Source organism: Quercus suber, unplaced genomic scaffold (genome assembly GCF_002906115.3).
Source record: "Quercus suber isolate HL8 unplaced genomic scaffold, Cork oak 2.0 scaffold_923, whole genome shotgun sequence".
Classification (NCBI taxonomy): domain Eukaryota; kingdom Viridiplantae; phylum Streptophyta; class Magnoliopsida; order Fagales; family Fagaceae; genus Quercus; species Quercus suber.
In genome coordinates this window covers 169,414-186,249 of record NW_027070346.1, presented here as the reverse complement: position 1 = coordinate 186,249, position 16,836 = coordinate 169,414, and the positions used below count along the sequence as shown (strand labels likewise).

The 16,836-nt window shown below is 32.3% G+C and overlaps 1 protein-coding gene and 1 long non-coding RNA gene across 2 annotated transcripts in view; one reads left to right on the top strand and one right to left on the bottom strand.

Moving 5' to 3' along the window:
- Positions 1 to 2,359: 2,359 nt before the first annotated feature.
- Positions 2,360 to 5,422, top strand: LOC111997567 (uncharacterized). Its single transcript, XR_010626949.1, has 2 exons — positions 2,360 to 3,944; positions 5,114 to 5,422. It is a non-coding gene; the product is annotated as an uncharacterized LOC111997567 (long non-coding RNA).
- A 4,669-nt stretch (positions 5,423 to 10,091) lies between these two features.
- Positions 10,092 to 16,836, bottom strand: part of LOC111997535 (uncharacterized) — a 12,496-nt gene continuing 5,751 nt past the window's right edge. Inside the window, 6 exon segments of the mRNA XM_024029638.2 lie at positions 10,092 to 10,412; positions 12,224 to 12,339; positions 12,419 to 12,514; positions 13,657 to 13,768; positions 13,928 to 14,721; positions 14,724 to 14,813. Coding sequence (XP_023885406.2) covers positions 12,256 to 12,339; positions 12,419 to 12,514; positions 13,657 to 13,768; positions 13,928 to 14,721; positions 14,724 to 14,813 — 1,176 coding nt within the window. The 3' untranslated portion in view covers positions 10,092 to 10,412; positions 12,224 to 12,255.

Sequence of the window (16,836 nt, the reverse complement as noted above, 5' to 3'; positions counted from 1 at the left end):
ATAAAAAAAATAAAAAAAATAAAAAAAATAAAAAAAAAACATCTACACAGAGAAAAAAATACCTAACCTCTCGATCGACCTCCAAAAAACCTAAACTCTACAATGCCAGCTTCCCCTTCCTTCCCTTCAAGTCCTCTAACCGAACTCTCTCTCTCTTTCTTATCACTTATTTATACTTTTGAATTTCACTTTTGACTCTATTTTTTTTTTTTTGGTGTTTTCCCCCCCCCCCCCCCCCCCCCCTTTTTATTTTTATTTTTTAACTCTCTACCCAACACTACCACGTTATGCATATTAAATAAGGGGTCAAAAGTAAGAAACTATATAATTTCTTTTCTTTTCTATATAATTTTTTTTAAAAAAGATTTCCCATAGTAAATGATAAACTAGATGTTCATGTCACTGACATGTTTAATTTTATATCCGTTTTAAAACTCAATCAGTGGTGACTTTTGTCACTTTTGGGTTTTCAATTTGTTAGGAGATATAATGATATCTATATTAAATTAATGGTTAGGAAAATCTCTTGGGATTGTTAAGCACCCTCAACACCCTGCCGGTGTGAATGGTCCCCGTTTGGGTAGGCACCTGAGCTTATAACTTATAAGAGAATGATATGAAAAGCTTATAATGAAAAATGAAAATTAAAGGAAAAAAAAAAAAAGAACAATAAGAAGGGCAAGTTAACGTAGGCTACATTAGTTTAAGATTTTTTTAAATTTAAATTTTTATCAGAAAAGAAAAAAGTAATTAAATTTTTTTAAAACTTCTTATATTTTCCATAAAAATTATATTAATACTTTCTTAAAATTATTCACTAACAAATGAAATACCTTAAGGGCACTTATTAATTGAACCCTAAGAAAAATGAATAGACAGATTGAAAGAGACATGGCATTATGCCCAACTGCCCAAGAGCTAGCTTGCAATGAAGGAATGGATTTATAATGCGAATTGAAAATGAATAGATGGGCATCATGAACCAACCACATACTCTCTTAATTTATTTCTTTTTATCTTTTAAAAAAAAAAAAAGATTTTGTACATAACATTATCCAAAATTTTGATTATTGTTGTTAAGGTCACCAGAATATAAGGCAATGGCCTTGGAGCAATTTCCAGTGAGTTGTGTCCCAGCTGCTGTACAAATTTCTTCTTCACCAAAAGCCAAAAAAGCTTCTGTCTTATAAACCAATTTCGATTACAAAGAACATTCACTATATATTAGTTTATTGCTTTCATGATTGTATTTTTGACTATCAAAAGCTTTCGTATCACGGCAAGATAAAATCTAGAGAGATGGTTGGGGTGATCACCTAATCAATTCTCTTTGACTATTTTTTTTTTTTAAAATACAAAAATAAAATAAAATGCACTAATTTATGGTAAGAAGAATCCACTTACAATTTATTTGAGGCAAGAAACCCTTGTCATCATTTTGTTTATCTTTTATTCCTATACAATAAGTTTGAAATTGGATATTTGGATCCAAATTCTCCTTAATTAAAGAATTAGATTATATCACTAAACTATAAGACTTTTGATGAATTATAACTATACTTGATAAGCTTATGGATTTATTATTAAATGCTCTTAGTGCATTATAAATGCATGCTTTCAACTCTCACTTAAGTAATGAGTCTCACAATAAATTTAATTAATGGAACTCACTATTATGTAATGAGGAGGAACCAAGGACGGAGGCTAGGGAAGGGGAGTCGAGGGGCCGGGGCAAGTGCCCCTCCCCCCCCGAACTTCTAAAAATTTCTCTAATAATACTATTAATTGTACAAAAATGTCTTATTTGCCCCCACTACACAAAAGGAAAAATAACTTACCTCTTTTTTTAAATCCCACGGCAGCTTCTCTTACACATAAATAGACCTACACTCCAACAACTCCTACATTAAAATAATGGTAGAAATGAAAAAAGATATTTTATATTCATTGTTTTACTCGTTAGTGACCTTGTCATTGATCTTACTAGTTGCAACAGCTACTATTGAAAGAATTTTTTAGCAATGAATATAATTAATAATTGATTACACAATCGAATGAGATATCAATGGATAGATAATTGCTTAGTCACATATATTGATGATAAAAATATATTTAAGACTATTGAGTGTGAAGAAATCATACAGTGGTTTCAAAATATGAAAACAATCTCGACAACAATTAAGAAAATTAAACTAGGTGTGAAAAAATAATTTAAAGTTTACATTTTATGTTAGATTGTGTATGAGAATTACATTAGCATATAGTTGATTATTTACTTTGTTATTAATATTTTTTAGATTAATTTTTTTACTTTTAATCTTGCCCCTTGGCTCAAATAAGTTATGGTTATATGATTTTGTATATGGGTGCGTTGGATTCTAGAGATTGTTGATTTTCCAAATATGAATTGAAACATTGTTATGCTTGCATGTGCTCCTAGATGATAGACTAAGATAAAATCTATTATGGGTAATTGTTAAAATGAGTAAAATAGCTAGATAAACTTTCAGGAATTGCTAATTGAGGTGTTGAATGTGTTGTTGATTTAGTAATTGAAGCTTGTTGGATTCTAGAGATTGTTGATTGAAGTTATGGTTATATGATTTTGTATATGGGTGCGTTGGATTCTAGAGATTGTTGATTTTCCAAATATGAATTGAAACATTGTTATGCTTGCATGTGCTCCTAGATGATAGACTAAGATAAAATCTATTATGGGTAAGTGTTAAAATGAGTAAAATAGCTAGATAAACTTTAAGGAATTGCTAATTGAGGTGTTGAATGTGTTGTTGATTTAGTAATTGAAGCTTGTTGAGAGTTAGTTCATGAACTTGGTAAGAGTTACACTCATTGGTTAACTTGTTTGGTCATCATAAATCCTGTATTTTTCTAGGACAGCTATGGGTAAAAGGTTTGTTGGAGATTATTATATAATATGTCCAGTATGTGTGTTTTAAATTTCATATGAAAGTACCATCGTTTGATAATTGTTTGTGAATTTACAAGAAAATATTGCAAAACTGTCACTGTCACAGATTCTGTGTTTACGCATAATAAATTATGTATTAAATTGTATACAGTGAATTTAGATGCTAGGGATATTTCCTATGAAATCTAAGACACATATGGTTGTAATGGAAGTTTTCTCACAGCATTGGATTAATATAAAAATAATGGTTTAATTTCTAAGTTGCATGAAATTCTGTCAGGACAGATTTGAGCATGTTGTCTTTTATGATTTTTAATAAATCGTGTCTTTATGCTTTGACTCTGAAATTAATATGGTCTTTACTAGACATCTAAAGGAGTGGCTCTGTAAAATTGCATGAAGATTGGATATGAATTGGTAGCCCATTTGTATTTTATAAGTGAAGCATATGCTGCTAGAATATACAATGAACAATAAGCGACATATCTAACTTTGAGGGTTTAATTCTAAAGTCAGGGTGAATGATCTGAGCTATAAATTTATATGCTCATCATTTGGTATGTCTAGATCATAGATAAATTTTGTATAACTTGATTCAAGGTTTAGTACTCAAGGGAGGGGTTCTAAATCATTCAATTATTGTTTTTATGAAACTGTTTTGTTCATGCTATATGTTGCCTTGTGTAAGTTTATGCATGCACCATTGCTTCCAATCTCAAACATGTTCTGAATTGATTTTAAAGCTGATTGACATGATCTGAATATGAACATTAAAACAATGGTTTCTCTGTGATTTGGTACATCATGTTATTTGATGAATGTATTTTGTATTTGGGGAACCTCGTTAAGATGGGATTAGGATTTCCTTGATTCTAAAAGATAGTCTTTGAGATGAATATGAAAGTTTATGATAAAGAATAATTGATAGTAATAAGTTTTGATATTTGGTTTAGGTGTTACCAGTACCGAGGTCTGAGCTCCCTCGACTTTAAGCTCTCGGTTCCTCTGCTTTCAGGTAAAGCATAAGTTATATGAACATTTGGTAAGTCATGAGGTTATTTTAAAGTGTATTATGCATTAAAGGTTTTGTATTAGAGATATGGCATATAATCATGTTTCAGACATTGATATGTTCGTGAGCTTTCGAAACCTTATGTATAAGTATGAAATGTTTTTGGGTTATGTCCTTTGGTGATCTGAACTTAGCCAGTAGGAGTTAAATTACTAGCTTTCCATGAAAAATATTATCTGATTGGCCATTAAAAGTGGGACTGCCTCTGTTGTACCTGCCCTTGTTGGTAACGACCAACTTATGAGGATGTCAACCAAACCCCATGGTTGAAGATATGTATTATGATATGATCCCAGGAATCCTTGACATTGTGGGGAATGCTGGATGCCTAGCACAGTGGTGCTAGAAGCCTCCCAAATAAGTACAGATTTATCAAATATGGACTAACCAATATGTTATTTATGAACAGCTATATTATATTATTAATCATGAGAGAATGATTTTGTTTAAATGCATTATGAAAAGTTAAAAGCTTTCATGGAAAGAAGAAATTTTTGATGAAAAGAAAAGTTATTTTTTAAAAATAAAAGTTTCTAAAGTTTTGTTGTGCTTTAAAGATAAAGAATCTGATGAAAAGGTTTTAGTGTTCTATAAGGATAAAGCTTATGATGAAAGTACAAGTTTATGTTAAGAAATTATCAGATATCTATTTTTTAATAAAACGTAAGTTTTATGACCGTGAAAGTTATAATATTTTATGAGAATAAGTTTATAAAAAAAAGTTCTCTTGTTCGGCAGGATGTTTCTAGTTTAAGACAAGGTTACCAATCATCTAATTTAAATTAAAATGATTATTTTATAACGAGAATATATATGCATGTATATGATTTTTAACAATCAACATTATATTTGGTGACTTTGTAAGAAATGAAAGAAATTCAATCTGAAAGGTTTTGATAAAATTATTCTGATAAGAAAAAGGAGAACAATTATTTTCCTACAAAGAGCGTATAATTTATTATTATAAATAGTATAAAATACTATACATGAAAAGATGTTCTCCTATCTGAACATTTATAAAATGAAATAATTTGATTTACATGCATTCTTATTAAATTCTTATGTATCTTACCCTTACTGAGCTGTGTAGTTCACCCCTTCCACTCTTTCAGTCAACAGGTTTTAATTTGGAGCAAAGAGAGCCTTAGTCGAGTTTTGGAAGGAGCTGGTTTTAGTTTTAATGTATAGATCCCAAATTAGCATTTGATGTTTAGTTTTGTAGTATTGTGTATTTTAGGATTTAATGAAAGTTGTGTATCTTAAAGTATTAAGAAATGTATTATGTGAAATTCAAAATTTGAATAACTGGTGGATTGTGTTATCAATGGAAGTACAATGTAGATACTCTGAATATTAAGTGAAAAGTTATCTCAAGAAGTAAAGAAACAAGAATAAAAAGAAAGAGAGAAGCTTTTGTAAAAGTTTAGTTGGTTCTTGTTAATACCAAGTTTAGGCTTTATATTAACATACCAGTCATAGTCACAAATCCGAGTATCGCGTTTGGGACGTGACACAACACATATGGCATCAATGCATGAACAGTTGAATGAATGACATACTACTAAGAAACCTTAATCTAAACCCTAATTTACACGTGATAACAAATAAGCATGTTAAAAGGTAAACAAACAATTATGAGGCTTAAACATATGAAAAAGATGCTACACAGAACAAACATGTGAATGCAGAAACAAAACAAACAAAAAATTAGGGTTTCTGGGTAACGACATCACGCACACTAGAACAGGTCTACGTACACATGAATTTAGCCTACATGCATAGGCTAGATCATGCATACGTAGATCCTTACCTAGAAAACCTAATTTACACAGAAGCGGAGTAGAAGCCAAACAAATAGAAAACATAAATCTAGCAACCTAATATGCTTAAAAACATGAAGAAAACCTAAAACTAACCTAGACAAACATATATAAACATAAACTAAACATAGAAACAAGATTAAGGAGAAGATTAAAGGCAGAAAAGAAAAAGGAAAGTTCAAAAGAATACCTTAAAGCAAAAGTTCCTACGCTTGTTTTTTGACCGTTCCTCTCAGTCAAATCTATCACAATTCAATAAAATAGTGATTAGCAATCTTAAACTCAATGGATCGGGGCCAAAAAAGGTCTCAATCAAATAAAAATGACTTAAGGGTTTTTTGTGAAAAACTCCCTTTTGATTCACTATTTTCTAGTGAATCTTAGGTTTTTCCTGTGGGATTTTTGTACGTTTTGAAAATGTACAATGTAAGGCTTTATATAGTGGAAAAAATGGGGTTTGGAACGGCTCCTAAACGATGTGGGATTCATTCGAAACCTTAGCCATTATTGCAGAAAACTTATCTTTCTTATGCTTCTAAAACCCTAGCTGTGTATGTAGGAATATGCCTGCGTACGCGTGCTTTGGCTTGCATACGAAGGTCGCAACCCATGTGCAGAGGCCGAGGGCTATTCTGGTCATTTTATTTCCAAAAACAGATTTTTTGCTCATTTAAAAGGTTCTATTTTCCATTTTTACACTCATCACGTAAATTTAATATCTAAATGACCTCCAAACTGGCCTTAGGCCTTAGAGTTCAAGCATCATTGGGGAACGAGGGCCCGAGTCGTAAGGGGTAAAAAATGCAGTGTCTACATGTGTGCGTGGTCAAAATTGGTTAAGCCAAACTTCAACCTCACATAATTTACTTATAGAGATGGGATGTCAATTAACCTTAATTACCCTTTTTTAAACAAGTTAATCAAGTAATGTTCGAATGTATGCTTGGTAAATATGTAAGTCTGGGAAAACTGAATAATACAAGTCTTGGATTGATTCAATTATGCTCCTCAGTTTTAATCCGAGGCAAAGGTTTACACTTGTTCTTGTATGACAATACTATCACTCTCACGTTTTCTCTATTTCTCTTCCTTGAAATTCTTGATCCCGTTCTTCGTAGGGATCTCTTTCTCTTATATAGTCATCCAAGTTGTATCAGGGCCAAGGCTTATTTCCTCTAATACTTGTTTCATCAAAGCCTTAGTAAAAGGTTTCTCTATTAGGTTATAAGTTGTGATGACACTATTCAAGGGTTCTTCCACCATTAATGCAGCCAATTAAGTGAGTGTAGAGCATTGAATGTGGATGTGATGGATGCCTTTATCTATACCCTTCCTTCCTCCGCTTGATGACAAACTTCCCTTCCTCTCCTCGGTTACATGTTTGGTGGTCTTCATAACTAATCCTCAGCTCTAATAGGGATGTATTAGCATCCTCGAGTTCCTCAGGCATTCTGATCTTCTTGGGTTATGTGTGGTTGCCTTAATCACATTTGCTCAGAGGGCTTCCTAAGGTGCCTCTACTACCTTGATCTTCTCTCATTCATTTTTTTCCTCGATTTTCCATCCTCCCACATCTTTCATTAAAGGAAAAAACTATTTGAAAAGAGTCGTTACTATTAATAATATCTAGTATGTAACCCGTGCAAAATGGTCAATTGTGGTGGTGCTATTGATGTTACTTTGAGTTATTAAACATATAGGACATTAGTTCAACCAAGACATTTGAAGCTACTAAAATGGTTTTTCTTTGCAATTTTCATAATATTAGTTATGTCAAGTTTCTCACAATTACATTTATGAATAATCACAATTAGATATATATATATATATATATATTTGGTCAACTATACACATTTCATTTGTTTCAAGTTTTTATTAGAGAATATACTCTATCCATCATGAGAAAAAGCCAAATTATGTGCCTTTTGTTTTGATAATACATATTTTGACAATATGCTACTTCTTTCATACCAATCAAGGAAAAGAATACCAACAACCATTAAACAACAACTACTTTATAAGAGGAATCCCTTAATGGGTGCAATAAAATGAAAAAAAAAATATTTACTTGTTTAAGATTGAAATTGAAACCACAGTTTGTCCCAATAATATGTCCATACATGCGTAAAAAAATAAATAATTATAAAAAAATAAAAATAAAAATAAAAACTCATTTTTTTGCACATGCCTATTCAGTATGCACCTTAACCTGGCGTGAAGTACCATCTACCAATCGCCAAGGGACCTTAATAAGACAAAATAGCATTGGGTTGAACCCTTGAATTAGCTAAAGATCACAAATATCTTTTCTACAACCTACTTCACTAAAACGGATGATACAAAATTTATAAACAAAAAGAACCAAATATAAAAACTAAAGCAAAAACTAAACTTTAAAGTTACATTTATTTGGATCTAATAGATGAGAAATACCACCCAATAAAAATCATAGACGTGATCATGCAAATTGCATCCGATAGCAATAAAAAAGTCTTGATTAGTTGAGTAGTTGATCATAGATGCATTGAGTTAGATGCTTCGTCACATTTCTTGAAATCTTCCATGTCACAACTCCTTAATAAGTATGGAAACTACTTGGAAGAGGCTATAACAATACATTAAACATATCTTATCAACACGTGGGATTAAAAAAAAAGATAAATCCAAATGATTCTCTTATCATATAATTTAGTGCATTGATCGTTGGAGTACTTAACAATCATTAACAATAACTGCAGGCTAAAAACTTGGAGTTTTAAAAGTAGGAAAGAAAAAGAAATGTAGACAACATTAAAAGTAATAGGTCTTAGAAGAATTAGTCAATTTTTACAAAAGGAATGAACCACGCACACCTAAACTAAACCTCCAGTTCTCTTAAATCCAACTTTGTTCCTTCAAAACCAAAAAGTCATAAATCCAAGTCAAATATATAAGGTCCATTACCACATCTCAAAATATTACAATAAAAGTGGTAACTAAAAACATTATAATAATAAATAATTATGAAAAGGAACCTACTACATGATTTTGGGATTGTTCTCTAGTCAATTAATCGACCTGGAGTACACTTTGGTCATAATATGTTCATTCATTCTTATTCGGTCCACTTTAGTTCTATTTGGTCCATTCAGTCCACCTTGTTCCTATTCGATCCATTTGGTCAACTTTGTTCCATTTGGTCTAATTCGGTCCATGTGGAATATCAATTTGTTTTGGTTGCAAACTAAGTAGGTTAGCACAACTTATGAAGTAGTAATCCAAGTGGCCTATCTGATTGAGGGGGGGTTTTTTTTTTTTTCATTTGATATATGGATTAAAAGTTATAGGACCGAAGTAGACAGAATGGTGCTTTAGTGAATAGGACTGAAGTAGACAGAATGGACCGAATAAAACCAATGTGAACCAAATAGAACCAGGGTGAACAAAATGGACCAAACTGGATCAAAGTAGACCGAATAGCCTAAATAGTACTGAAGTGAACCAAAGTGGACAGAATGGATGGAATAGGACTAATGTGGACCAAATAGAACTTTAGTGGACAAAATGGACTAAATAGGATCAAATATGACCAAATTGGACCGAAGATAACAGAATGAACCGAATAAAACCAATGTGGACTGAATAAGAATCTTGAATAGTTACAATTTTTATTGCATTTTTAGGGCTCATATGTCTAATTACTAATGTCTATTTTCTTTGTATTTTTATTAACTCAAAACTAAAAAGTTTAGTCAAAATATAATAAAGTTTCTTACTTTTCAATACAAAAATTTAGGGAAAAATAAATTTTTAAGCTAAATTTGAAAAGACAACTTATAAAAAGAATTAATTTAAAGCCCAATTAGTCTAAAATGAACTAAAGTGGACTGAAATTGACCGATTGGACCAAAGTATACCTAGTTGAACCGAATAAAAATTATTTAATTATTATGGAGAAAAAATTATCTTTAACAAATTTTAGAGATAATTTTATATATTATATTACAGTACAAAATAATTATTTATTTCCACGCATCGCATGGGTCTGCAATTAATTTATACAATTACTATAATGACTACTTGTTTGTAATATAATTATGTTTATTTATAAAAATAAATTCAAATTTGCATATGAATTGAAGGATATGCAATGCGGACCTTGTTTAAGATAATCTATCCACAAACTACTTAACGTTTACAATCTTTTAATATTGGTGTTAACACAACACAAATTTACACAATAAATTACACATAGGCACACAAGTTTCATTACTGACAACAAGGATTATAATTTGAATAAACTGCACATAGGTGCAGAATTTTTTCTATTAAAAACAAAATGAGGATCATAATCTGCTCATGATAACATCTCACACAAATCACTAGTACCTCATTACCAAACCAATTAGCATATAAACAACCATTAGAGCACTTAACCAAAGTTTAAAAAACATGATTCTAAACTAGAAAAATTGCTTGACGTTGTGGGCCACCCGTTCCCTCCACTTGCAACACTTCTATGAGTTGAGGGATTTCTTGCACCATCAATTTTTGTGGCTGGAGCTTGCAATACTTGATCTTCTCAACCTAATACAATACTTGTAAAAGACATCTACAAGAAAACAATTACACAACACAAGAAAAATATCAAGCATTTCTAATATTTTTGAAAGAAATAATCAAGAAAAAAAGAGAAGAAAAACAAATGTGAAACATCAATGAATCGTACAGCAAGCTTAGCATTAGATGTACTAAATTATCCTATTGTGCATTTAAATTATAGCTAAAACCTCTAGTGTATTTCTACCAAACCTGAAAAATTTTACATAACCAAATAAAATGGTTTAATCAAATCTCAATTGATCGTCATCAACCACAACCTATTAGTTAAAGGCGTAAAAAATACCAGGGCAAACTTCATAGTCTCTACTCTCTTATCTTCATTCCACCTTGCTTAACTAATGTTCTATTGAGTGTGTGCGAATATATGAGAAGCCAGTATATTAAGTGGTTTTCACAGTTCTAACATTCTATTCCTTTAGCCATACACATAGGCAAGGTTCTTCATTTGGACAAATTCAGTCTTTTGGTAACATTTTATCCAGAAATTTCATTTGACAAGATTCTTCTATTGCCTATTTCCACTTTCTATCTAGAAATTTTTGTATATAGTTCATCCAAATGGCACAAACGAGTATGTTTACAAGAATTGTTTTGGTTATTCAGATATTTTATTGATGAACAAACACATTACATCTAGCAGAGTAAAGCCACTTTGAAACTCACAGTCCTTCAAGGACAACCTAACAAAGATTGCTAGCTTACTTAACAACAAGATTAACAATACAAAACCAGGTTATTTAAAGCCAAACTAGATTAGAGAAAAGGCTTAGCATAGACTCCAGGATCTGCCAGCAACAACCCCACCAAATTAAACGGAAAGAACATATCACATAATCATTGGGAGAATTTATCAAACAGTTGGAATGCACAAATAATGAACCTAAGTTGAGAACTCAATTTACAAATGGAATCCGAAAGACCCAACACAAAATTAATTAAATCTACATCATTTGATCAATATCTAATGATAATCATCACAAAAATCCACGAGTATCAAAGGAACTAAAAAACAAACCAAAAAAAAGTGGGAAGAATTTTACACAGCCAAAACTTCCATGGACTGAAACTTCTTAAAATTTCATCTTCAAAGACAAAAATAAAGAAAAAAGTGGACTCACCCTATTCATTGCTTGAAAAGATATGTGATTATTTGGATCTTGGAGCAAATAAACCCCAAACCCGACAGAAACTCGCACATAGCAGAGAGTACTTGCATTAGAAAGGAAAAATAAAAGGAACAATACTTGCATTAGAAAGAACAAGAAAAAAAAAAAACCAGAGCCTGAAGATACGGGCGGTAAGACTACAGCCGGATGAAGAACTCAACACCGCTCCACGGTGGCTCTGGTTCTACAGCCTCTCTCTCTCTCTCTCCCCTCTTTGCCAGTTAGACCTAGGTCTCTCCTCTCTCTTCTTTGTATGTGTGATTTATTTAGTTTTTAGAGTTTACATGCTTCTCATGTGCTCCTATTCCATTAGTGTTTTAATGTGAAATTAACTGGAGTATTGATTTGGCAGGAGTATATAGTTTAGGGAGTAAATTGGCCAATAAAAAAGTTTAGGCGGTGTCTTGGCCACTAGTCCAAAGTTTAGGGGGTGTGTGAGCATTTTTCCGGAAAATTAATGAATGCCTCCTATCACAAAAGTTTGCTACAGTGACATGCTAAACAAATTTACAATAAGCCATTCAACTATAATTTTCTTTTGGTGTTCAAGTAATAACTTTGTTATATTTTTCATCATTAAAATAGAAAAGGCATGCAATAAGGTTAATAACATGATGAAAGGGATAAATAGTACCTAAAAGAAGCACAAAAGTGGAACACATTCCTTTAGAATTCAAGAAAGATACTATCTATTCTCTTGAGCAGCTCCATCTCCCCCTCACTGGCAATTCCAGGATCAATGTAACACAACTGAAACAAAAACAGAATATCATGCCCACTGTTAAATTATAGTAAGACCGAGTACAAAAGCTTACTAAAGTTATATAACCTGGTATTGTGGCTTCTTCAGTGTGTGAACCCCTCTTTTTATAAGCTTTTGCCACCCATCATTCTCTTTAAGAGATGTTTTTAGAGCTGCTGTTCTCTATAAGAACGTGATACAAGACTGAGAAAACTATGACATTAATGGCATATACTACAAGTTCTAGAAGGTATGGCAAGAACATTCAGAAATTAAATTGAACATATATATAAATAGCTAAATAAGTACATGAAAATAAAATATTATTGAGTTCCTGCAATAGGTCCAAAGAATATATATATTAAATGGAGTTTAAAATCATCCTAAACAATGCTAATAGGAATGGGAAATACAGAGAGTAAATATCTTGGGAAACTTGAGAAAGTGCTCTCAAATTGATTCTTTTTTTTATTGGTAAGTTACACACACATCTAGTAGGTTTTGAACCCGCAACCTCACCCTCCACCTAACACTTATAAGGGGAGAAGGTACCACTTGAGCCAGAGCTCATTGGCAATTGCTCTCAAAGAGAAATGTTTGGAATCCATATTATGCAAGGAGACATTACTTTTGCTAATTCGAATTGAAGAGTGATATATAATCGGACTATTTCTGGCAGCATATCCATAGTTAGTGCATTCATCATATCCATATTTGGCGCATTCGTCATAGTTAGAAGCTCTAGCTCCGTACCAAGGTCACGGTCAATATCGTCACTATCATCAATAAGAAAACCATTAGGATTCTCCCTCCCTTTGATAAATAAAGCTTCTCCATCCAGCTAATCTTCATTCCATCTTCTCCAAAATTGAGTCCCATATCGCTTATGATTTATGTCCAATGGCAAGCCCAAATATATCATGGGCAATAAACAGATCTTGCAAACAAGATCCTTTTCCAAATACATCTTTTTTTTTCTTTTTTTTTAATAAGCAAATACTTCATTGAACAAACCAGAGTGAAAACCATGTAATGTATACAAGAAGTTCCTCTTCTTTTTTTTTTTTTTTAAGCTTTGATAAGTAAATTTTGGCCCCTAGGGATTGTGTTTCTTCAATCAAGAGGAAATAAATTTCAAATGCAAGTCTATTGGGCTGGTTTTTATTGTATTTCAATAAGTCACTAATATTCAATATAAAGATCCTAAATAGTAAGGAATTTCGTATGTTGTTAGTCTATATTATTTAATAAATAATGCAAAAAAAAAAAAACAGAACAACAACAACAACAAAATCTGCTAAGATAGCTCACAGATAGATAATTACATGAGCAGGGTCCAAAATTAAGAGACTGAATTGCTGTGTCCCATTCTGTTGATGTTTAACTTGAACTCCAACAACTGTTCTTGAATGTCCATCATGTTGGAAATACAAGGGTCTGCTTAAAAAATTGAAAAGTCAGAATGCCATCAGAAATGAGTCATTTTCTATGATAAGTAAGTTGTGTGAATGAAATCCCTCCATCCATTTCCATGCACGAGCAGGATAATCAACATTCCATCCTCAGGCTATAGAAACTAATTAATTTATCACTTACGGTTTCTCACTGACAGCAACACGATGGTGGCCAGATTTGCTTAAGCTCTCATCAGAAAAGTAATTCCACACCCAATGAACAAGAACTTCCAAACCCTTGTTTTTCCTGGCACATTTATTCAGAAAATTATCACCACTTCCACCTCCTAAATTATTACCAAGCTGCATACTAGAATATCTAGAATTTTCATCTCCTCTGGAACCTGCTAGGGGAGCATCATATTTCCTCCCAAGAATGTATTTATCCATCGGTCCGTAAACCTGAACTACTTCCCTCTTGCCTCTGTCATTTATTTTTGATACCTGTGCCCCAAGACTTGAACCAGGAACAGAAAGACAAAGTGATTCAAGTTCTTTTGGACCAAAATCGACTATTCTTGCCCGAAGCCCAAAAGAACGGAATAGAGCAGCACATTCAGTAGCTCCAATCCAATTTCTTGAACCATAAATTTTGCAATTGAAATGTTCAGAGCCAAGTGCATCAAAACCCCTTTCCCAAGCAATCTCAAGCCATCTCTGAAGTGATGCTATATCAGGAACAAATCCTGAACCACCAAACAAAACCTCTCTTGCTTCTTGTCTTCGCATAAGCAAGTGAGAGCTAAGCATTTGAATGTTACGCCACCCACAACCCCACCCAACATCCTCAGATTCAATGCTATGAAAATGATCGACATAACCTGACAAAATACTTGTCGAATTTCCTGCTTCTAATTCCAAACAGTTTTTCAACAAAGCCATCAAACCAGTTTCAACTTGGTAAAAAGGGCTCCTAATCTGTAAACCAATCAAGCAAGCAATCTTTTCATCAATATGTGATTCTCCACAACCCTAACCGCATCATCACAGCTCAGCTCACATGACATGTCATCCATCACTAGATTATTCTGCAGAACCATAAATAAGAGCAAAAGAAGTCAATAGATTAAGCAGCATGATAAACAATGAAACAAGACAAGTGGCGAGTGTAAAGAGGAAAAGCAAATGATGGTGTTCCCATTTTAAATGTGCATATTAACTCTATGAGAGGGTGTTCCCATTTTAATTATATATAGAAAGAAATATAAATTATTTGAGAGAGGGGTCTGGGGAGAGAAGAAAAAAACTGTTAGGAACCCGGAGGTTCCTAATGAGGATGGATGAGAATTATAGGGAAAGGGGTAAGAATTGCATGGGTTTTAACTAAATTCAAGGTAGTCACCCTCCAAAGAATTGTTAAGAAAGAAAGGAATGGACTAAACAGCAATTGGGTTATTCTTCATTCAATGCCTAATGATGAATTACAATTGGATCAAATTTGTGTCCATTTTGAAGACCTGAATGCCTACTTTTCAAAAGTTTAGATCAAATTTGTTACAATGTAAAATATATGAGCGAAAGATCATCAACTCATTGTTGTTGAACAACTTATGAACCAAACTCAAAACCCTAACACAATTCAATTGGTACAACCCAAATTTGAAATGTTTTGGCACTAGGATTTACCAACACGTCTATGAACCTTAACAATCTTCCCCTTTGATAATTTCATGACAAAACCTTAGAATACAACTCAATTAAATAAAAATGACCCTATCAAATGGAATGTTCCTGTTACACGAGTTACGATGAATTTTTCTCAAAATCCCCTAAATCTAGACTCGCAAAAAAGTTGATCTTCACAGTCTTTTACACGAGTTACGTTGAATTTTTCTCAAAATCCCCTAAATCTAGACTCGCAAAAAAGTTGATCTTCACAGTCTTTTATGGTATATGATGAACAAGTTTGCAAAATAACATGAACAAACATACCAAGAGTGGTATTGTCCATAGAAAACTTACAAAGTAAAAAAATAGTAATTACTCTTCCCTCAATGTGAAACTTCAACTCTCTTCCCCTTAATGTCACAAGTTAACAAAGGGTGAATGGAAGTGAACAATTAATCATATGAACAGGCAATGCAAGAAAGTAGGAGTATATACATGAATAAAAAGAATAGGTTCAACCAAAAAATAAAACTATTCAATTCAAATGATCCTAATTAATTACAATGTCAAACATTGTGTTCAATCTTTCCTATCATTGTTCCAATAAGCAAAATTGTTTAAATATAAAGCTCCATTGGAATTTTTAAAAGAGTTTTTCTTCCCTATGATGAAGACCATTTGATTTTAAAAACACTCATTGAAATGATTAAGGTAAAAAAAAAAAAGACTCTAAAAGCAATGAGAGTTCACAAGTCACAACAAATATAAATAGTTTCTCCATCATTATACGCACACTTAACACCATGTGACCCATGTACATGTGAATGTAGGCAGTTTTGGACATAATTATCCTGGACAACGCATTAGACATATTAAGATATAAAAATTCAAGCATGCAAAGTACTTCCAAATGTTAAATTGTCTTGTGAACTCAAATCAACCTTAAAAGTAGAGAATATATATATATATATATAGTTAAACTACTAATACCTCCTCCTTATTCTCAACCTCATTATATTTTCTTCAATTTGTGCATTTCTTAAAAAACTTATTATAGGATACTTCAAGTCCATCCTCCATGATCTTGTGTGCACCCACATTAAACTCATCATAACTCCTTATGGAAGCTGTAAAATCTAAGTAGTTTCCATCAAAATTAGGGGAAACACTAGGGACTAGGAGTTATTTATTGACAACAAGCTCAAAGTATCACACTCAAAAATTAATTACTAACTGTGTGAGCCCATGCTCTGATACCAATTGAAAAATCTAAATTGACCACAACGTTCTAATTAACAGACTAATTCTTGTTTACGCTCATAGTTAATAATTTAATAGATATCACAACCCCAATAATAATCACCACAATCGAAAGCAATATAAATAGATAAAAAGAACAGAAGGATTTTAGGTGGCAAAGTGGAAAGTATTCAAAAGAAACAA